The following is a 22,481-nucleotide window of genomic DNA, read 5'->3' as shown; positions in this document are numbered from 1 at the left end:
AATTAAAACTATGATGACCATACCAGTTGGTGGCGGTATTGCGCGCCTTGAGTTTAGAAGAAGTTGTTTTACGTTTGAACCCCTTGAGCCACCATATCTACGTACAAAGTGGCGGGCGTGTATGTGTAGCTAAGCTAACTTGTGCAATAAAAAAATAAAAACGTATTTTTAAAAAGAAATTAAATAAAGGACGTGTTTCAATGGAAAGTGCTAAATACGTGTCTCAGAAAATCAGCAGGACGAGATGGCGTCCAGTCTCGTATTCGTCTTTACAGCAGCCCGATATATTTGCAACTGGATCGTGGGACAACGAGGTTAGCAGCAGCAATTTAATCAGGTTTAATAGTCAAATTCAAGATTAATTATGTTTGCTCTTTGTAACTTGTTCACATTCTCATTTTGTATCGATCAAAATATGACTTTATACCTTTTATAAACAGCAAGTTATTTTTCGGCATGCTTTTTGCAGCATAATATTTGTAATTTTCAGCAAAATTGCTACAGCTGCTAGTTCTGTTGTACTGAATGTAATCTTCGGTTCAATGTATAACTGTGTTAAAGTACTGGACATTGCTTGAATTATTGTTTCAGCCCTAATCTGTCTTCTGTGTGTTTTTACAGAACAATAAAGTTTCTGTTTGGTCCATTGGGAATCCAGGTGGTTCTGGTTTGGAAGATGGATTTGAAGGAGAACCGCAGCTCATCTGTGAATATAAGCATGATGGGGATGTTCTTGATCTCCAGGTAAGACACCTGAAAGACCCATGTTGTGAAATATAAATTCAAGGGTTTTCATTCTTAAGTAACGATTATACATCTAAAAATTAGTAATTAACTTTACAAAAAGGAAATTGCAAGTGATTTTATTTCAAACTCCTCTTAAAATCTGGTTTTCAGAAGGGTTTCAAAATGCAAAAGAAACAGAAGCAAGAGACAAAAAAAGTGGGTGATTTATTCAAACCCTTTTACCATTGGCAGGTAAAACACTGAAAGTTTAATGAGGTTTTGTTTATGTCCATTTAATGCATCACAACTGAAAACTTCAATGTTTTTTTGGGTCTTTAAATGCATCAGCAAACGTCATGGTGTTTCCTTCATGGTATGAGTTTAGTAAAAATCTGAAGTCAGTATTTGTTACATTTTGATTAAATCAAAACAAGGTTTTCATGACTGCATGGCTCAGTGGGTTGGATTGGCATGTTGTATCCAGAGGTTATTGGTCTTCAGCGCAGCTGTCCTAGGTTAGATTTTTTTTCGGCTCTGGCGATTTTCTGCACATTGCTCCCAGGTATTTCTGCTCGCTTTCCTCTGTAGGGGCTTCAGGTAGAAGCCACTAGTGGTGCAAAACAACTCTTAAAACAAACAAACAAAAAAGCTTAGTTCATGCAAATGAGTTAAAAGAAAGTTGAACCTGGCAATTTAAATTTGAGTAAAAACCGACAATCTATATTGGCCTGTAACAGTCTTGTTGTTTTGGCTCATGACAATGTTTTCCAGATTATGTTTCCATAAGGAATTACTTCATTTAACTTCAACTTTCTTCCAGTTTTTGGACCAAGAGCGAGTCGTCACAGTATCGTCAACAGGAGCAGTCACCATCTTCCGCCACCATCAAAACAGCCAGGTACGGTCAGATTTGCTCACAGTTTTCATGAATAAGTCTAATGTTGGAAGTCCATCAGCTGCTTCACAATACAACAGATCCACACATTCATCATCGAAATAACCTTTAGGGTGAAGCTGTATCTGCAGAAAAAGGACAGGTTGACACTCCTGTATGATGCAGGTGAACACAGTCAGTGAAAATTGTGTACGAAGAAACTATGAAGACACTGTTGGTTAACAAAAGAGGCTTTCTTTAGATTTTACCGGGGTCCACCTCATTTAAAGAACTGAGAACTTGGAATTATATCACTAAGTCTGAAACTTAAGCTAAACAAGTGACAGAAGAACCTAATATATACATTGCATATACAGGTCCTTCTCAAAATATTAGCATATTGTGATAAAGTTAATTATTTTCCATAATGTAATGATGAAAATTTAACATTCATATATTTTAGATTCATTGCACACTAACTGAAATATTTCAGGTCTTTTATTGTCTGAATACGGATGATTGTGGCATACAGCTCGTGAAAACCCAAAATTCCTATCTCACAAAATTAGCATATTTCATCCGACCAATAAAAGAAAAGTGTTTTTAATACAAAAAACGCCAACCTTCAAATAATCATGTACATTTATGCACTCAATACTTGGTCGGGAATCCTTTTGCAGAAATGACTGCTTCAATGCGGCGTGGCATGGAGGCAATCAGCCTGTGGCACTGCTGAGGTCTTATGGAGGCCCAGGATGCTTCGATAGCGGCCTTTAGCTCATCCAGAGTGTTGGGTCTTGAGTCTCTCAACGTTCTCTTCACAATATCCCACAGATTCTCTATGGGGTTCAGGTCAGGAGAGTTGGCAGGCCAATTGAGCACAGTTATACCATGGTCAGTAAACCATTTACCAGTGGTTTTGGCACTGTGAGCAGGTGCCAGGTCGTGCTGAAAAATGAAATCTTCATGTCCATAAAGCTTTTCAGCAGATGGAAGCAGGAAGTGCTCCATAATCTCCTGATAGCTAGCTGCATTGACCCTGCCCTTGATAAAACACAGTGGACCAACACCAGCAGCTGACATGGCACCCCAGACCATCACTGACTGTGGGTACTTGACACTGGACTTCTGGCATTTTGGCATTTCCTTCTCCCCAGTCTTCCTCCAGACTCTGACACCTTGATTTCCGAATGACATGCAGAATTTGCTTTCATCCGAAAAAAGTACTTTGGACCACAACAGTCCAGTGCTGCTTCTCTGTAGCCCAGGTCAGGCGCTTCTGCCGCTGTTTCTGGTTCAAAAGTGGCTTGACCTGGGGAATGTGGCACCTGTAGCCCATTTCCTGCACACGCCTGTGCACGATGGCTCTGGATGTTTCTACTCCAGACTCAGTCCACTGCTTCCGCAGGTCCCCCAAGGTCTGGAATCGGCCCTTCTCCACAATCTTCCTCAGGGTTCGGTCACCTCTTCTCGTTGTGCAGCGTTTTCTGCCACACTTTTTCCTTCCCACAGACTTCCCACTGAGGTGCCTTGATACAGCACTCTGGGAACAGCCTATTCGTTCAGAAATTTCTTTCTGTGTCTTACCCTCTTGCTTGAGGGTGTCAATAGTGGCCTTCTGGACAGCAGTCAGGTCGGCAGTCTTACCCATGATTGGGGTTTTGAGCAATGAACCAGGCTGGGAGTTTTAAAGGCCTCAGGAATCTTTTGCAGGTGTTTAGAGTTAACTCGTTGATTCAGATGATTAGGTTCATAGCTCGTTTAGAGACCCTTTTAATGACATGCTAATTTTGTGAGATAGGAATTTTGGGTTTTCATGAGCTGTATGCCAAAATCATCCGTATTAAGACAATAAAAGACCTGAAATATTTCAGTTAGTGTGCAATGAATCTAAAATATATGAATGTTAAATTTTCATCATGACATTATGGAAAATAATGAACTTTATCACAATATGCTAATATTTTGAGAAGGACCTGTAATATATCGAATGTATCAGACTTCATCAGGCATTGGATATAAGCAAACATTTCAAATTTTTAAAGACTAATAGAGTTTACCATCATATTTGTACCACAATGATCGTTTTATCACCTGACGCTGGTTATTTAGGCACTGAAATAACTTTTTTATTTTTAGCCAATGTTTCAGGATCCAGGAATAATCAGGCTGGACTAGCTTGAGACATAAATATGGTGAACTTAAATGAACAACATGTTGGCTGAACTCTTGCACCACAGTTGTATTATCCTGATTGTTCGTTTTCTCCCCATTTTAACTGCAGACGATCTCAGTTTCTCAGCAGTGGGCCAGAGCACACTGGTACCCCTGCGACAACGCTCCCAGCACTGGAGTCGCCTGCAACAGTCCTGAAATTGTATCGGTTGGGGAAGACGGCAGGATTATTGTCTTCAGAGCCGACCAGGAAGGAGTGGTTCGAGTCATAGGTGAGGTAAACATTAAACTCCGGCTTCCAGATGACCTTTCATGTTTAAACCAAGTGTGAAGTTAGAAGGAAGTAGCTAATCCTTCTGCTGCTTAACCTTTGTTAGAGAATGCAGACAGTAGCACGCTTAATGCTGTGACTTACCTGAGGACAACAGAGGTTTTGACGGTGAACTCTATTGGCCAGCTGAAGCTGTGGGATTTGAGGCAGCAGAGCAACACACCTTCACAGATTCTATTATTGTAAGATTGTTTACATGGCATTCACATTTCTTTTTTTTTTTCTTTTAGTCGGGATATTTCTATTGATTTCATTTTTCCCTCAACCAGGTCGGGAGATAGAGTACCTTTATACTGTGTTGACAGACATCCCAACCAACAGCACATCGTGGCCACAGGAGGTCAGGATGGGATGCTCTGTGTCTGGGATGTGAGACAAGGCAACATGCCCTTGTCTCTCATGGAGGCACACTCAGCTGAAAGTAGGATTCATTCTCAAATTATTTAGCTGTTTCAGAAATGTCACAAACTTGGCATATGTAAATGATTATAAATATGTTTTTGTCTTTGTTTTTTTGCGGGCAGTGTGGGAGGTTCACTTCCACCCTACAAACCCAGATCATCTGTTCACGTGTTCAGAGGATGGCTCGCTGCTACACTGGGAGACTTCCTCCCCATCAGAAATGCCCTCATTTTTACAAGGCATGTATGATTTATGGTTAATATATATGGAATTAGGGATTATTCTGCGCTTTTCCTTCTACAGGTCCTTCTCAAAATATTCGCATATTGTGATAAAGTTAATTATTTTCCATAATGTCATGATGAAAATTTAACATTCATATATTTTAGATTCATTGCACACTAACTGAAATATTTCAGGTCTTTTATTGTCTTAATACGGATGATTTTGGCATACAGCTCATGAAAACCCAAAATTTCTATCTCACAAAATTAGCATATCATTAAAAGGGTCTCTAAACGAGCTATGAACCTAATCATCTGAATCAACGAGTTAACTCTAAACACCTGCAAAAGATTCCTGAGGCCTTTAAAACTCCCAGCCTGGTTCATCACTCAAAACCCCAATCATGGGTAAGACTGCCGACCTGACTGCTGTCCAGAAGGCCACTATTGACACCCTCAAGCAAGAGAGTAAGACACAGAAAGAAATTTCTGAACGAATAGGCTGTTCCCAGAGTGCTGTATCAAGGCACCTCAGTGGGAAGTCTGTGGGAAGAACGAGAAGAGGTGACCGGACCCTGAGGAAGATTGTGGAGAAGGGCCGATTCCAGACCTTGGGGGACCTGCGGAAGCAGTGGACTGAGTCTGGAGTAGAAACATCCAGAGCCACCGTGCACAGGCGTGTGCAGGAAATGGGCTACAGGTGCCGCATTCCCCAGGTCAAGCCACTTTTGAACCAGAAACAGCGGCAGAAGCGCCTGACCTGGGCTACAGAGAAGCAGCACTGGACTGTTGCTCAGTGGTCCAAAGTACTTTTTTCGGATGAAAGCAAATTCTGCATGTCATTCGGAAATCAAGGTGCCAGAGTCTGGAGGAAGACTGGGGAGAAGGAAATGCCAAAATGCCAGAAGTCCAGTGTCAAGTACCCACAGTCAGTGATGGTCTGGGGTGCTGTGTCAGCTGCTGGTGTTGGTCCACTGTGTTTTATCAAGGGCAGGGTCAATGCAGCTAGCTATCAGGAGATTTTGGAGCACTTCATGCTTCCATCTGCTGAAAAGCTTTATGGAGATGAAGATTTCATTTTTCAGCACGACCAGGCACCTGCTCACAGTGCCAAAACCACTGGTAAATGGTTTACTGACCATGGTATCACTGTGCTCAATTGGCCTGCCAACTCTCCTGACCTGAACCCCATAGAGAATCTGTGGGATATTGTGAAGAGAACGTTGAGAGACTCAAGACCCAACACTCTGGATGAGCTAAAGGCCGCTATCGAAGCATCCTGGGCCTCCATAAGACCTCAGCAGTGCCACAGGCTGATTGCCTCCATGCCACGCCGCATTGAAGCAGTCATTTCTGCAAAAGGATTCCCGACCAAGTATTGAGTGCATAAACTGTACATGATTATTTGAAGGTTGACGTTTTTTGTATTAAAAACACTTTTCTTTTATTGGTCGGATGAAATATGCTAATTTTGTGAGATAGGAATTTTGGGTTTTCATGAGCTGTATGCCAAAATCATCCGTATTAAGACAATAAAAGACCTGAAATATTTCAGTTAGTGTGCAATGAATCTAAAATATATGAATATTAAATTTTCATCATTACATTATGGAAAATAATGAACTTTATCACAATATGCTAATATTTTGAGAAGGACCTGTATATGGTAGAAATATAAAGTCATCATTGTATCCTTGTGGGTAATTTAATATAACACAAAGAACTAGAGATGAAAATAGAAACTGGCTGTTGGCCAGAATTTGAGGATTATCAGCTTTATCAGACTTGAACAGTGATCTGCTGATGGGAAACTCAAAAATCCTATCTTTTTCTGGTCAGTAAATGCACCATAACTAAGCATTCCCAATGAGGGTGAACATATTTCAGAAAAGTTGTATCATGCTTCAGGGTTTCTCCATCTGTCCGTCATGAAACTTTCTAAATTTGGAAATGTTGGCAGCTTTATGGAAATCTAAATTAAGAATCTTTTTTCTATAAGAAATGCACATGGAGATTGCTGCTGTTTTCCTAACTGTGCTAACTGCTAATATAATAAAGCCTGTTTTAGATCTTAACCTTTTCACCAATGTTTTCAAATATTAATAAAGCTGGTCCCTCACACAGCATTGTAATGTCACCTCTGCTCCTGCTGTTATGTCTTGTTATATTTTATTCAGAATCTGATCAAATCGGTATCAGTGGGTCAAAGCTTCACAAAAAAAACGGCTTGGAAATCTTCCACAAAATTCTGATTGATGCATCTCTACAAATGACTGTTTGCAATGCAATATTTGTTGGCCATTATTATTAGGAATCACCACCTTGCATGCTACTAATATAATCAGTCTGTTATATAGATTCTTTGGCACAGCAGTTGTCCACACCTGATGGTCTTGGCTAAGCATCGTAATGACAGATGAGTAAATGTAGAGTGGGGAAAGTCACATCTGGTACTGTCTTCACAATATTCAACAATATCATTACCAAGCCCATGACCTTCTAATATGGTGCCTCCATACTTGTAAACTAATGTGGTTTGTTGCATATTCAGAAGCTGTTATTTTAATAAAAAAGATGCATTCAGGGTTTCCATGTTGTCTGGAAAAGTAAGACATTTTCCTGGTCTGGATAAATAAAATCCAAAAAGAGGAAATATTTGAACGTCTGAACTTTATTTCCTTTCCTATTGCCTAAACGTTTTCTCTCTCCTACCATCTATCGGTTTTTGTTCCGGCGATAAATTCCTTGTGAATTTTTTATTCAAACCTTAAGAACTTCGAACTCTGGAAATGTTTGTAATGTTGACATGAAACGTGTGTAGTAACTTTGCTTTGTAGAAACGAGAGCCATAATTTAGAAGAAGCAACTCTGAAGAAGTTTTTTTTTAAATATGATTATATTTTATTTGCGGCATTAGTGGCCTTAATTTTTGGTAGTTTTCGAAAGTAGGCAGACAGGAAGTGGGTTGGGGAAAGTATGAAGTCGTGCAGCACAGGTCTCCGGGGTCGGGACTTGAAACTGGGACAGCGGCATCAAGGACTGAAGCCTCCTTATATGGGTCGCTCACTCTACTGCTACGCCACACGCAGCGCCCATTATCAAGTATTTTAATACTAAACATGCTGCACTTTTTAAATAATATTGCTGTGGTACGTTTAAACAAAGATGGATCACATGTAATGCAGAACATGATTATTGTGCAAAATCTTCAACCTCATTTTTGTTTTCTTTAATCAGTCTCCAGATAATTTTACAATGTCTTGCCCTGGAAATCTGTAGAAATCAGAAATGACTCCTCAGGGTTCAGACTTTTCTGTCCTACAACAAATTTACTTAGTTTTAAAAACTAGATGTGTCACTCAGCTGATATTTTATCTAATAAAAAGGAATATTTTTGTTTGAATTTTTTAATATAAAAATAGAGATGCTATTTGACTCTTGGGTTTGTCAATAATTGTTGGGCTACGTTTGGCTCATATCTGCTTAGCAACATCAGCAGTCTACTTAATTTGTTATTCTTTTGCCTTCTTGATGTAAAAGGTTGTATTTTAAGAAAAGTTTTTTATCACCAGGCGGCGGAAACAGCAGCATGACCTCCCGCAGCGCGATGGCCCCCGCTGGAGGTAATCAGTCCATCATCAGCGCCTGGCTCCGCGGAGACTCCAGTAAATCCCGCCTGGAAACGACTCACATGCTCCCCAGCCAGACGCTGTCTGTCAACAGCTTGGATGTGCTGGGGCAGTGTCTTATCTGTGGGACTGATGGAGAGGCAATTTTTGTCAACAGACAGGTCCCAGTTTAAGAGAGCTGCTTGTGTTTGCAAAAAATTATGTTGATGAAGATGTTATTTTCCTAATTTCGGGCTCAACAGGGCCTGGTATGGTCTTATGGTCTTTGATATTGTATTTTCATTGCGCAAGTTGCCAAAACACAGCTTAAGACCCTTTTTTTAATTAGTATACATGACTACCATTCATAGCTGACTTGCATTTGCAGTGATAGATTATTATAAATGAATGATTTTTGTACACCAGAAACACAGAAGTATTCCATTTGCAAATACATTTTGTACAGATTACTTACAAAAGGAATAAATAAAAAATAATTTAATATTTCAAAATATCACTTTGCTTTTTTCTCATCTTGACCTCCCAGATTGATTACACATATTTTTTTTACATCATTTCATTACTATCTGTTTGATTCACTATGTTAGTAAAGATTTCACATCTGTTATATGTATGTTGTTTAAATAATTCGTTTTCACAAGATACAGGTATGTGAATGGTGGAAGGATAAGGATGAAAGCTGAAAAGTTAAAAGAATCAAGCAGAATTCAGGTAAGTTTCTCAAGCTTCACTTCTAATACTCCCATGAGCACTTCCCTTCTCTCAGTTAAACATTAAAATTTTAATATGAGCCCATTAGAAGTCTATTTTGGTCCTCTGTGAGCTTCGTGATTATGCTGTTTATTTTTACTTTTTCATGTGTTTGGTTGACATATTTGATTTATCTATCTACATATTGATTTTATTTTCTAATTTTTAATAAATGTATGTACTTGGTGTGTTTTGGTCACGAAATTTTTTGTATTTTGTTTAGATGTGTATTTATTGGTTGATCTATTTACATTTTCATATAGTGTCTTTGTTTTTTGTTTTTTTATATTTAGTCTGTTCACTATTTGTTAATTTATTTTAAATGCAATATGTTTTTATTTTCTTAAATTAGTTTAAAAACTGATTGATCTATTTACATTTTGTTTAATATTTTACAAAATCATATTATATTTAGTCTGTTGTTCACTCAGAATTTTTTGCGTGTTATTTAAAATTAATGAAGGTCATTCTAAGTAGATCAATCAAAAATATGTGAATGATCAATTTATTTAATCTTATTTTAGTTTATGTTCATTTTTTTCTTAAAAATGAATCCATATTTAGCATTTACATATTTAATGGCTCTGTTTTCATGTTTTTGTATTAGGAATTTGGCCGGTTTTGTTCACTTATTATTCATTGAACATTTCTATTTACCCAAAATGAAAGTTTTATTTATTTTATTTATCGATTGTGAAGAGTTACGTTAACGGAACTTTATTTTGAAAGCCCCAGCAGCAGCCAGTGGTGTGCGGCGTTAGCTTTGAAACCGTAGCTTGTGCTTGTCATTCAGATATCCCAGGAATTTAACACGACTACGAACCAGCTAGCGCGGCACAACAAGGACGGGTTGAGTTAGAATCACGTCCCGCACACAGAGGAACTCCCGGAACCACTGCTGGTTGTTGAAATAGGAAAAGGTGCTGAGAAAAGCGGCAGCTACGGACAGCGGTAAGTTGTCCAACGGGAGCTAACTGGTCCCAGTTCCTAGCTAGCAGGCTAATACGCAACCTGTTGTTGAATAGCAGCTAATGGACGCCTTTTCCACTCACAGGCCGTGCTGTTGGATTTCGCACCGAGTTTTACTCTTGACTTTAATCACCGATGGTTATTTAGTATAACATTTGAACTATTTAGATATTTGTGACAACCATTGTTGGCGTATATATTTTCCGACTCCGGAGAATTAACGTAACAGCAGCGCAAAGTTAGCGTACAATGCTAACAAAGCAAATCAATTGGAAGAGGTCTTTGTAAGTAAGCAATTTCTTCCGAGCGCGTTTTTTTTTTTTAGCTAAAAAATAATATAAATTGAGACAAATAGTAAACAAGTCAAAACAACTGGTCCTCTATGTCCGTACTGCTTCATAGTTCTCTACTGGTAAATGTTTATCAGTGTTGATTGTTCCTCACTCTCATTTTTGCCCAACCTGTTTGGTTACATTACATTCATGGCATTTTATCTTGCGTGCATTTGATATTGAATGTTTTCAGCAGCATCATGCAGCTGTGAAGTCAGACATCAGAGACCCTGAACCTCATCTCTGCGCTGGACAGGTGACACCCCCTTCATCCATTTTCATCGTTCACATAAATGCTTGTACATGAGGAGAGGGGAGAAACCTGAAGGATACAGACAGATGAGACCTAAAACGTTCCCCGCCAGCAACTACAGCGGCAACAGCCAGCAGATGCTGCAGGAAATACGGAACAGCCTGCGCAACCTGTCCAAACCCTCTGACCCACCTAAAGTGGACCCTGGTGGACAAGCAAAAATGCTCCCTGAAGACACAAGGCAGCAGGGGCGCACCAGCACCCCAAAACATTCCCACCATAAGGCATTACAGGAGATCCGAAAGTCTCTGGTGCCTTATGAAGTGCACAGTTCATCAAGTAATGATTCTACCACTTCAGGCCCTGATTTTAACAAGCAAATGTTGCTGGAACCACAAAGTGCTGGGTTTGAGGAGGTAAGATAAGTTATTTTCTGACCCCCACTCCACCACACCCGCCTCACAAATACCACTTCTTATGAAGAATTGTGACAGTTTCATTCTGTTCATACCTCTGTAATTGGAGAGAACAACCTGGTACACTTTGTTTAGAGGGAAATTATTTGGAAAATGTCAGGTATGCTTTGTGAAGTGGCAAGTTTGTACAGTTACCAGTACAAAAGAAGTTCTACATCTGACAACCACCTTTGCTTTGTGTGCATTCACAATGTGCAAGTATGAAGACACACTGTGTGCACTGCAGATGTGTTAAAACAAGCAAAACCCTGTGTTTGAATGTGAAGATTTTCGATTTGATTAATTAATGAAGAGATATCTACAGACTGTTGATTGGTTGTCTTAATAGTTTTCTGCTGTACATATTTAAAGCTCATTTGAATGGCTTTTCCTTCTGGCTTTCTAGGCCAACAGCAGCCGCCGCGGTGCTTCAGACTTCATGGTAAAGGTGAATTACCAGGACTCGATGAGGGAGCAGATGGCTGCTGCTAACAACAACTCTACAGGCCTAAAAGCTCCAGGTATTAGATCATATCCACTGGGATCAGTGCTGGTTTTCATTTCTTTTTTTTATCCATACTGCCTTTTGATCCTGTGTCCATATTGTTTGCAGGATTTAGGACAGCTGCTTAAAAGAAAGGACAATACATGCTTACAAAGAGTATGACTAATACCAGAATTTTACAAGGGCTCTACAAAGGATATTAGTAAAAAGCGATGCATCTTTTTATGAAGTAGTAAAAAACTATCCGTTTTAAACAGGCTTCCTGTTAAATGTTTTTTCACCGCGTGTTTCGTTGTGTTGTTTTACCTTTTGATTGGCTAATGCGGCACTTAATTCTAATCGTTACATGGGCAGCTGTAAATTCCACATGAGGTTAAGGGCTTTTTTCTCGTTCTTCATCTTCAGCAATTGGTGGTGTCAAATAAGCTTCACTTTGGACAATGATACTGGTGAACTAGCATCTTCCACTTAATGGTAGGCTTGAGCTTTGGTGGTTCCTGGTTTGTTCCTGATCATCTTAACCAATTTCCTTTCATTGCAAGGCTGACGTCTGGGTCAGATAGTTAAATTTGGACACAATTGGTTGTTTCAGCAGGACAGTGATCCAAAACACACTTCAAAACAGTTTTTGTAAGGTTTATTTTAAGTGCCCTGAATGATTTCCCCAAAGCCCCAACCTTAACTCTGTTGAAAGTTTGTAGACTGTGCTTCACAGCCTCGTCTATAGATGGCAACCATCCGATTTAAATGATCTCACCCAGGAAGAGTGGTAAAATACCCAACCAGATTTATGAACAAGCCTGATGATGGTGTCCTCGAGGTGAAACTTGACGTGTTTATCAAAATAAAATAAAGGAGGGGCGTGTTAGTATTTGAGTCTGTATGTACAATTTTGATGACGTTAGAATCAGAAAATCCACAGTAAATTCAAAATTCGAATACGTCTTATTGAAGTTGTATTATTATTCCACTTCACGGAACGGTTCAAAGGCATCTTTAATGACGAAATGAATGACAGTTATGTCCGTGTTGCCTGCATCTGTAAATGTCTGACTGAGACTGTAATTGCTCCACTATGACAGAAATTATTACTTAAACCTGTTTTAGATAATACTTGTTTTATCAATTTCTTGCATCAGTCTAACTGCGTGTGTTTGTGTGCAGGACCTTATCACATGCAGCAGGCTGTGATAAGGAAACCAAGTTGGAAAGGATCTAAGGAATCGCTGGCTCCTCGACTGGGTCCTATAATGGTAGATGGAAAGATGTACCGTTCGGACAGCCCTGGGCCACCTCCCGTTTACCCACAGGGCCACTCTGCCAACAGCCAGAGAGTAAACCCTCCACTGCCTCCTCAGATGCGCAGTGTCACACCTCCACCAAACCGTGGCGGCCTGCCTTCTACATCATCTTGGGAAAACAACCCATCAACCAAGCGCTACTCTGGGAATTTGGATTATCTTGCTCCACGGAGTTCTCCAGTTCCCCAGGGTGCCTGGCCTGATGGGTATTCAAATCCACCCCCTCAGAATCAACGTGGGATCAGCCCAAGCCCTGCAGGCCACCAGCCCATCATCATGCAAAGTTCTGGTGGAAATAAGCTCACCTTTCCTTCCACCTGGGTTCATAATGGTTCCACTCAGCCGGAATACATACAAGGAGGCAACAGACAGCCCCCTCCACCTTACCCTGTAAACCCAGGCAGCAGACACAGTCCCACCGAGCAGCAGACGGGAGGACCTGCATCCTCTCCTCAGCTAAACTGTGTAAACATTCCTCAGTCTATACTGGCTCCAAACCGGAACAGCCACAACCTTGACCTGTACAACTTGGGTCCGCCTCAGTCTTGGTCCCAGGCCCCCCTGGCCTCCAATCAGCCCCAGTCTGGATCTGCTAACAGTAGCAACCAGGACCTCTCCCCGTCATGGCAGCACAACATGCCAGTCCGCTCCAACTCTTTTAACAACCACCAGGTCAGTAGGCCGGCTCATTCTGCCAACACCCAGCCCTCTGCTACCACTGTCACTGCCATCACGCAGGCTCCCGTCCTGCAGCCGGTGAAAAGCATGCGTGTGCAGAAACCTGAACTACACACTGCGGTTGCTCCTACTCACCCACCATGGATACAGCAGGTTACACCGTCACCCCCTGCACCTGCCTATCCTGATCCCTCACCTGTGGTACCTCAGATCCCTGTTGTAGTAGAAGCTCCCAGCTATCAAGGCCCACCTCCACCCTATCCTAAGCACCTTCTCCCTACATCCTCCCCCCCAGCATACGACTCTGGGGCTAATAAGCACGGCTCAAGCAGAGAAGAGGCTGCTGAGGAGAGCAGCAACAATGGCGAGAAGGTGTCAGAAAGCACCGAAAGCTCTGCAGCAACTGAGAAGGAGAGGAAGCAGATCACTACATCGCCTGTTCCAGTCCGTCGCAACAAGAAGGACGAAGAGCGCAGAGGGGAGTCGGGAAGAATCAATCTGTATTCCTCTCAAGCCTTCAAGTTCTTCATGGAACAACATGTAGAGAACATCCTGAAGAACCATCAAATGAGGATTCGGAGGAGGAAGCAGCTAGAAAGTGAGATGCAAAGGGTAAGGAAAAGAAAAAATATTTTTCTACTTTGAGCTATTTTCATATCTTTACCCTCCGTACCTGAATATATTAGACCTTTTTATGCTCTTAAATATTTTTCTTAGCTGTTCTTTTTCTTTCCTTCTCTCCTTGCTGTCATTAACAGCCGATCTAAAAGGTAAAAGTTTTCTCTCGTGTGACACATCAGCTCTTCCATCAAGGTGTGTCGCATTTGTATTATCACATAAAGCATGGTGGCCTCTGGGTATGAAGAGAATGCATGACATCCAACAACATCCATCTCACCGACTGAAGATTTGATTTAAATAATGTCAGCAGTTTTTATTTTATTTATTGATCATTTGCATCAGTAAAATGCACCGATCCGGCTTTTCCTGCTTGATTCTTACAACTTTCTTTGAGGCTCGGCCTGCTGAGCCAATTTTTTTTATTATTAACTTTTTAAGGATTATAACACAAAACAAGAGAAAAAATGTCCTGCAGGATCCAGAAAATTAAGGATTCTCAAGATCTCCCCCCCCCAATTCATGCAACCAGGCACATGTCGCTAACCTTTAGCTTGAGTTAAAAAAGTGCATCAGAGGGCATGTTTATAGACAGAAAACTGATGAATTTTTCAGTTTTGATGCATTTAATAAATAACTGGAAAAAAAATTGTATATTTGACTGCCAATGTCTGTCTGTCTGTCTGTCTAGTTGATGCTCTTTGTATCTAACAAAATAACACATTAAAACTATTTTAAATTCATTGGGCCTTGTATGTCGATTCTGATTTTAACCATGTCCTTTTCTTAGGTGGGTTTGACCTCAGAAGCCCAGGAGCAGATGCGAATGATGCTCTGTCAGAAGGAATCCAACTACATCCGTCTCAAGCGTGCCAAAATGGATAAGTCTATGTTCAAACGTATCAAAACGCTTGGGATCGGAGCTTTTGGAGAGGTGTCCTTGGCGAGAAAAGAGGACACAGGAGCGCTGTACGCTATGAAGACTCTTCGCAAGAAGGACGTGCTGCTGAGGAACCAGGTGGCTCACGTTAAGGCTGAGAGGGACATCCTGGCTGAGGCTGACAACGAGTGGGTGGTGCGTCTCTACTACTCCTTCCAAGACAAGGACAACTTATACTTTGTCATGGAGTACATTCCCGGTGGGGACATGATGAGCCTCCTCATCCGACTCAGCATCTTTAAAGAAGAGCTGGCTCAGTTTTACATCGCGGAGCTCACCTGCGCTTTGGAAAGCGTGCACAAGATGGGATTCATCCATAGAGACATCAAGCCTGACAACATTCTCATAGACAGAGACGGACACATAAAGCTGACGGACTTTGGCCTTTGCACTGGTTTCCGATGGACCCACGACTCCAAGTATTACCAGAGCGGTGGGTAACATTCCTCTTTACCTGTTTTTAATTCTATAACAATTAACTTCTTTTTTTAATCAACATTATAACAAGATTTATTAAATGATTTTTGGAATTTCTAAATCTGGCTGATTGATATTTCACACTATTGTCATATTACCTTTTAAAAAGTCAGCCCAGTCATTAGAGGTGCACTGATCAGGCTTCCCCAGGCCAATACCGATTTCTAGTTTTTTTTTCGGTGGCAATATTATTTTTCTCAAAACTATAACACAGACAGATCAAATGTGCTGTAATTAGGGATGCACCAACTTAAAGTTGGGCGATATGTAACATTTTTCCAACCGATATTGTCGGTCCAACAAGTGACGATTGGTGATATATTTGCACAGGTAACATTTGGATTTTTTTGTGGGCGGTGCAGTGTAAACAGACACGGACTGATTTGCCAATTTAGAACATAAATGTCTAAAAATGGAGGAACTAGTTGTCAAAAAAAAATACAAAGTCTGTTTGGGATGACTATGGCTTTAAACTGGATGAAAGAGGTAACCAGCAGGATGTAACTAAAGTGGTGTGCTGCTTCTGCAGACGTATAGTTCCAGCAAAGGCTTCAAACACGACGAACTTGTACGAGCACTTGCGTGTTCACCATCTGGCTGAGTTCGCTACGCTAGCACTAGCGTATTGGCAACCGGCTGATCGGAGCAGTGTGTCACATATAAAACAGTGTGATGAGGAGGCTTTTTCCACCGAGCAGTTTATTGTGTGTCACCGAAAACACTGTCCTAAAAGTGCGGATTTGAGTCCGCGCAGCCTCTACGCGTACATCTGCATAGTCAAGTAGGCTGCGCCCGACTATGTTTTGCCCTTAACTCATAGGCAAAAAAAATAATAATAAATATTGCTCTTAAAAAAACAACCATTGAAGTGCTCAGCCTATCACCAGTGGTCGATAAATTCATCCAATCGCCCAGCCTTAGCACCGATGCAGTTTTCAGGTTGATCACCGATCTTTAAAAGCCGGAGCTGCTGATACCGATTTTTTTGTTTTTTTTAAACCAATTTTCTTTTTTTTTATTAACTGTCAGGTTTTATAAGGTCACAATACACCTTTAAAAGTTCCAATCTTATTGAAAAACGGCACCCATGAAACAATACATACTTGTTTAACTGTTCTCAAATATAAATGAAATGTTTAGAGCATTGCAGTTGCTTTAGTCTTTCATTTTAAAAAGAAACAAAACTTGCACAATGGGGTTAGACAAGCAGATACGATTGGTGGATAAGATCAGTTTCACATGTAAGTATCAGTCGATCACCGGTCTCCTAAAATTAAGGAAATTGGGGCCTCCAACCACAATCTTAGTTTTACTAAACTCAAAACAAGTGCATCAAAGTACATATTTTTGGTTGATCTGTTTATTGACCAGTAAAGATAGGAGTTTTTATTTTGGATGCATTAATTGAAGTGGGAATAAAAACCAGTGTATTGAGAGCTTAGTTTGACCTGATGACCTCCGATCACAGCCGATCAAGGGATCTCTGTCTTACTGATTAGTGCATCTCTAGTAGATTTACTGCAACACAGAACATTTTTAGCTACAACAAATGGAAAATGGTCTGTACTTGTATCGCATTTTATCAACTCCCCAGAAACCCTAAAGCACTTTACATGACAATCAGCCATCCACCCATTCATCCACCCATTCATCCATCCATTCATCCACCCATTCATCCATTCATCCACCCATTCATCCACCCATTCATCCATCCATCCATTCATCCATCCATCCACCCATTCATCCATCCATTCATCCATCCATCCATCCACCCATTCATCCATCCATTCATCCACCCATTCATCCATCCATTCATCGACCCATTCATCCACCCATTCATCCATCCATTCATCCGCCCATTCATCCATCCATTCATCCATCCATTCATCCACCCATTCATTCATCCATCCATTCATCCACCCATTCATCCATCCATTCATCCATCCATTCATCCATCGATTCATCCATCCATTCATCCACCCATTCATCCATCCATTCATCCACCCATTCATCCATCCATTCATCGACCCATTCATCCACCCATTCATCCATCCATTCATCCGCCCATTCATCCATCCATTCATCCACCCATTCATCCATCCATTCATCCATCCATTCATCCATCCATTCATCCACCCATTCATTCATCCATCCATTCATCCACCCATTCATCCATCCATTCATCCATCCATTCATCCATCGATTCATCCATCCATTCATCCTCCCATTCATCCATCCATTCATCCATCCATTCATCCACCCATTCATCCATCCATCCATTCATCCACCCATTCATCCACCCATTCATCCATCCATTCATCCATCCATTCATCCACCCATTCATCCACCCATCCATCCATCCATTCATCCATCCATTCATCCACCCATTCATCCATCCATTCATCCATCCATTCATCCACCCATTCATCCATTCATCCATCCATTCATCCACCCATTCATCCACCCATTCATCCATCCATTCATCCATCCATTCATCCATCCATTCATCCATTCATCCATCCATTCATCCACCCATTCATCCATCCATCCATCCACCCATTCATCCATCCATTCATCCACCCATTCATCCATCCATCCATTCATCGACCCATTCATCCATCCATCCACCCATTCATCCATCCATCCATCCATCCACCCATTCATCCATCCATTCATCCACCCATTCATCCATCCATTCATCCACCCATTCATCCATCCATTCATCGACCCATTCATCCACCCATTCATCCATCCATTCATCCATCCATTCATCGACCCATTCATCCACCCATTCATCCATCCATTCATCCGCCCATTCATCCATCCATTCATCCACCCATTCATCCATCCATTCATCCATCCATTCATCCATCCATTCATCCACCCATTCATTCATCCATCCATTCATCCACCCATTCATCCATCCATTCATCCATCCATTCATCCATCGATTCATCCATCCATTCATCCTCCCATTCATCCATCCATTCATCCATCCATTCATCCACCCATTCATCCATCCATCCATTCATCCACCCATTCATCCATCCATTCATCCATCCATTCATCCACCCATTCATCCACCCATCCATCCATCCATTCATCCATCCATTCATCCACCCATTCATCCATCCATTCATCCATCCATTCATCCACCCATTCATCCATTCATCCATCCATTCATCCACCCATTCATCCACCCATTCATCCATCCATTCATCCATCCATTCATCCATCCATTCATCCATCCATTCATCCATCCATTCATCCATTCATCCATCCATTCATCCACCCATTCATCCATCCATCCATCCACCCATTCATCCATCCATTCATCCACCCATTCATCCATCCATCCATTCATCGACCCATTCATCCATCCATCCACCCATTCATCCATCCATCCATCCATCCACCCATTCATCCATCCATTCATCCACCCATTCATCCATCCATTCATCCACCCATTCATCCATCCATTCATCGACCCATTCATCCACCCATTCATCCATCCATTCATCCGCCCATTCATCTATCCATTCATCCACCCATTCATCCATCCATTCATCCATCCATTCATCCATCCATTCATCCATCCATTCATCCACCCATTCATTCATCCACCCATTCATCCACCCATTCATCCACCCATTCATCCATCCATTCATCCATCCATTCATCCATCGATTCATCCATCCATTCATCCTCCCATTCATCCATCCATTCATCCACCCATTCATCCACCCATTCATCCACCCATTCATCCATCCATTCATCCATCCATTCATCCACCCATTCATCCACCCATCCATCCATCCATTCATCCATCCATTCATCCACCCATTCATCCATCCATTCATCCATCCATTCATCCACCCATTCATCCATCCATTCATCCATCCATTCATCCACCCATTCGTCCATCCATTCATCCACCCATTCATCCATCCATTCATCCATCCATTCATCCATTCATCCATTCATCCATCCATTCATCCACCCATTCATCCATCCATTCATCCATCCATTCATCCATTCATCCACACACTGACAGTGGTAAGCTACAATGTAGCCATAGCTGCCCTGGGACACACTGACAGAAATAAGGCTGCCATAGAGGCGCCACCAAACCCTCTGACCACCATCAGCAGGCAAGAAGAGTGAAATGTCTTGCCCAAGGACAAAACGACTGAGACAGACGGAGCGGGGATTCGAACCGGCAACCCACTGGTTACAGGATGAACTTCTACTAAAGCGGGGCAGAAAGAAAATATAAAGAGAAAATAAAAAAACAATCCCGTAAACTACTTAAATATTCAAAATATGATTGAATGTATTGGCCTGATTTTTAATATAAGTATGATCTTAAAAAAATGTATTTTTTCACAAGTGTTCAGCCTTTAGTTTTATCCTACAACACAATGTGGTGTAAAACATCTATAGATGCACGTTATTTCTTTGCCATCAGCAAAAATAATTCAAATTTCATAATTATACAAAGATAAAAACTACTTTTACAAGGCATGAAAGTCTCTAGATAATCTTTTTAGTTCAGTGCTGCGAATGTTATGTGTTCATATTTTCAATTTTTCTCTCATTTCAAATTTCCTAAAGTGAACCTAAAGTCTTTTATTTGTTTGCTTTAGAAATCAAACAAATGGCTTCAGAAAACCAAACATTTGTATGGTTTTTCTTTCTTTAAAATATTGGAATAAACAATCCTCTTAGTTGTTGACTTTTGAATGATAAATATATTAACCTGAAGTGCCTATTATAGTTATTTAACGTGTTTTTCATGCTCGTTTACAAACTAATGCATGTGGGTATAAATGACAGTGGGATGTGTGATCTCTCTGTAGGGGATCATGTGAGGCAGGACAGCATGGACTTCAGTAAGGAATGGGAAGATCCAGCCAACTGTCGCTGTTTGAACCGACTGAAACCCCTGGAAAGGAGAAAGGCCAGGCAGCACCAGCGTTGTTTGGCCCACTCCCTGGTGGGAACGCCAAACTATATTGCTCCAGAAGTTCTTCTCAGAACAGGTACTGTGGATCAGAAACTGAGATTTTCCATTGGGATATAAAACCTGTAGTTTGACAACGATATATTGAATAGCAGAGAACTTGGAATCAGTTATCCTTAGACAAGTCATTTCTCTTGTGATTGATATAAAGTTTATTTTATCCGCTGCAGGATACACCCAGCTCTGCGACTGGTGGAGTGTTGGTGTCATCTTGTATGAAATGGTTGTTGGACAGCCTCCTTTCCTGGCCAACACACCACTGGAGACGCAGATGAAGGTATGAAGAGCCTGCTGTACAGTGTTATGTAGCCACAGAGTTTATTATTTCTCAGTGTTGTCTGTGTTGTTGAAACCAGGTGATAAACTGGAAGACCACGCTGCACATTCCCCCACAGTGCAAGCTCAGCCCAGAGGCGTCGGACCTCATCGTTAAACTGTGTCGCGGCCCAGAGGACCGCCTCGGTAAGAACGGCGCAGACGAAATCAAAGCTCATCCTTTCTTTAAGAGTGTCAACTTCTCTAGTGACCTCAGACAGCAGGCGGCTCCCTACATCCCCACCATCGCCCACCCAACAGACACCTCCAACTTTGACCCTGTGGAGCCAGAAAAGTTGCGCAAGAGCGACGACGAAAGCAACCATAACGACACCCTGAGCATTTGGTTCCGCAACGGGAAGCACCCCGAACACGCTTTTTACGAGTTCACCTTCAGACGCTTCTTCGACGACAACGGCCACCCTTACAGCTGCCCCAAACCCATCGAGTATGAGGGCTGCGACGAGGAAGAGCTAGAGATGGACGGCGCCGATCAAGAGAATCAGGGCCGAGACCTGGTTTATGTGTAGTTCCTTGTTGTATACAGACCTTTTAAAAGGGCGTTTGCGTGTGTGAAGGGGGGGGGGTTGTCAGATAAAGCTTAAAAAAACCTTGAACATAGGAAAAATATATCTGTCAGAGCACTCAGAACACTACAGGACATAAATGTAAAACCGGGTTTAAATATGAACTCTAACGATATTTAAGCAAATAGATTTAAACTGGCCTGGAGTCAGATTATCAAAACAAGAAGACTGGAGACTGCTGATCTTATTCCCCAAGGATATCATCATCAGCTTTCAAAGAGCCCCAGAGACACAGTTATTACCAGAATATTACCAGAGTCCCAAAACCATATAAAGATTCACCAAGAAATCCACTGTTGATGATTTTCGGAACCTGGCTGGTGGGAAACGTTCCCATCAATGAACACGAAATGCCCAAGAGAAAAGCAGAACCCTCTTCAGTGTGGACAGTGTGACGGGAGAGGCAGCTCAAAGCCATCTATTGTCAGTATCGATGAGCTGTTTGAAATGAAGTCAGAGGAAACACAATAATTTAAGAAGCTTTTTAAAAGAGCTGTATTTTCTAAAACGAGCCGAAACATGTCTGGGGTGAGAGAGCGTGAGACTTTCAGGAGGTAACAGCAAGGCTCTGCTTTCTCTTTTTGAGCTTTTAATCCACGACTAGAGATAGGTGATATAGCCTTAGTTTTATCACAACATTTTCTGTGATTTATTCAGATAAACGATAAAAAGTATGAATGCATCACATTCCTATTGTGGCAAGTATAGCTCAAGCTTACTGATTATCAAACCCACTACTTCAGTACAGCAGCTACATTAAGTACTGCTAAACAGTACACAAATAACTGCATTTAATCATATTTTTCAGTCTTTATTGATGCTCTTATTCAATTCAGTTTTATTTATATAGCACCAATTCACAACACATGTTGTCTCAAAGCACTTCACAAAGTCAGGTTCATACATTCCAATTAATC

General features: G+C 41.2%; 2 protein-coding genes across 3 annotated transcripts; both read left to right on the top strand.

The window, feature by feature from the left end:
• Positions 1-50: 50 nt before the first annotated feature.
• On the top strand, positions 51-8,854 carry nup43 (nucleoporin 43). The gene is made up of 8 exons (XM_047387826.1): positions 51-314; positions 622-744; positions 1,547-1,624; positions 3,885-4,047; positions 4,153-4,288; positions 4,376-4,527; positions 4,631-4,747; positions 8,305-8,854. Exons 1-8 carry the CDS (start codon positions 201-203, stop codon positions 8,532-8,534), a joined length of 1,113 nt encoding a protein of 370 aa, XP_047243782.1. The 5' UTR covers positions 51-200; the 3' UTR covers positions 8,535-8,854.
• A 127-nt stretch (positions 8,855-8,981) lies between these two features.
• lats1 (large tumor suppressor kinase 1) lies at positions 8,982-22,476 on the top strand. 2 transcript variants are annotated; one of them, XM_047387823.1, is made up of 9 exons: positions 8,982-9,072; positions 9,905-10,062; positions 10,606-11,081; positions 11,527-11,641; positions 12,790-14,216; positions 15,013-15,595; positions 20,499-20,681; positions 20,833-20,939; positions 21,019-22,476. In XM_047387823.1, the coding sequence occupies exons 3-9, from the start codon at positions 10,716-10,718 to the stop codon at positions 21,505-21,507; spliced, it is 3,270 nt and encodes a 1,089-aa protein (XP_047243779.1). In that variant the 5' UTR covers positions 8,982-9,072; positions 9,905-10,062; positions 10,606-10,715; the 3' UTR covers positions 21,508-22,476. The 2 variants fall into 2 exon arrangements, with proteins under 2 accessions (XP_047243779.1, XP_047243781.1); XM_047387825.1 differs by lacking the exon at positions 8,982-9,072 and having other exon boundaries at positions 9,739-10,062; positions 10,609-11,081.
• Positions 22,477-22,481: the final 5 nt, after the last annotated feature.

This window comes from Girardinichthys multiradiatus, chromosome 15 (genome assembly GCF_021462225.1).
Source record: "Girardinichthys multiradiatus isolate DD_20200921_A chromosome 15, DD_fGirMul_XY1, whole genome shotgun sequence".
NCBI lineage: Eukaryota > Metazoa > Chordata > Actinopteri > Cyprinodontiformes > Goodeidae > Girardinichthys > Girardinichthys multiradiatus.
Note: the sequence above shows the minus strand (reverse complement) of the source record. Positions and strands in the feature narration are given on the sequence as shown.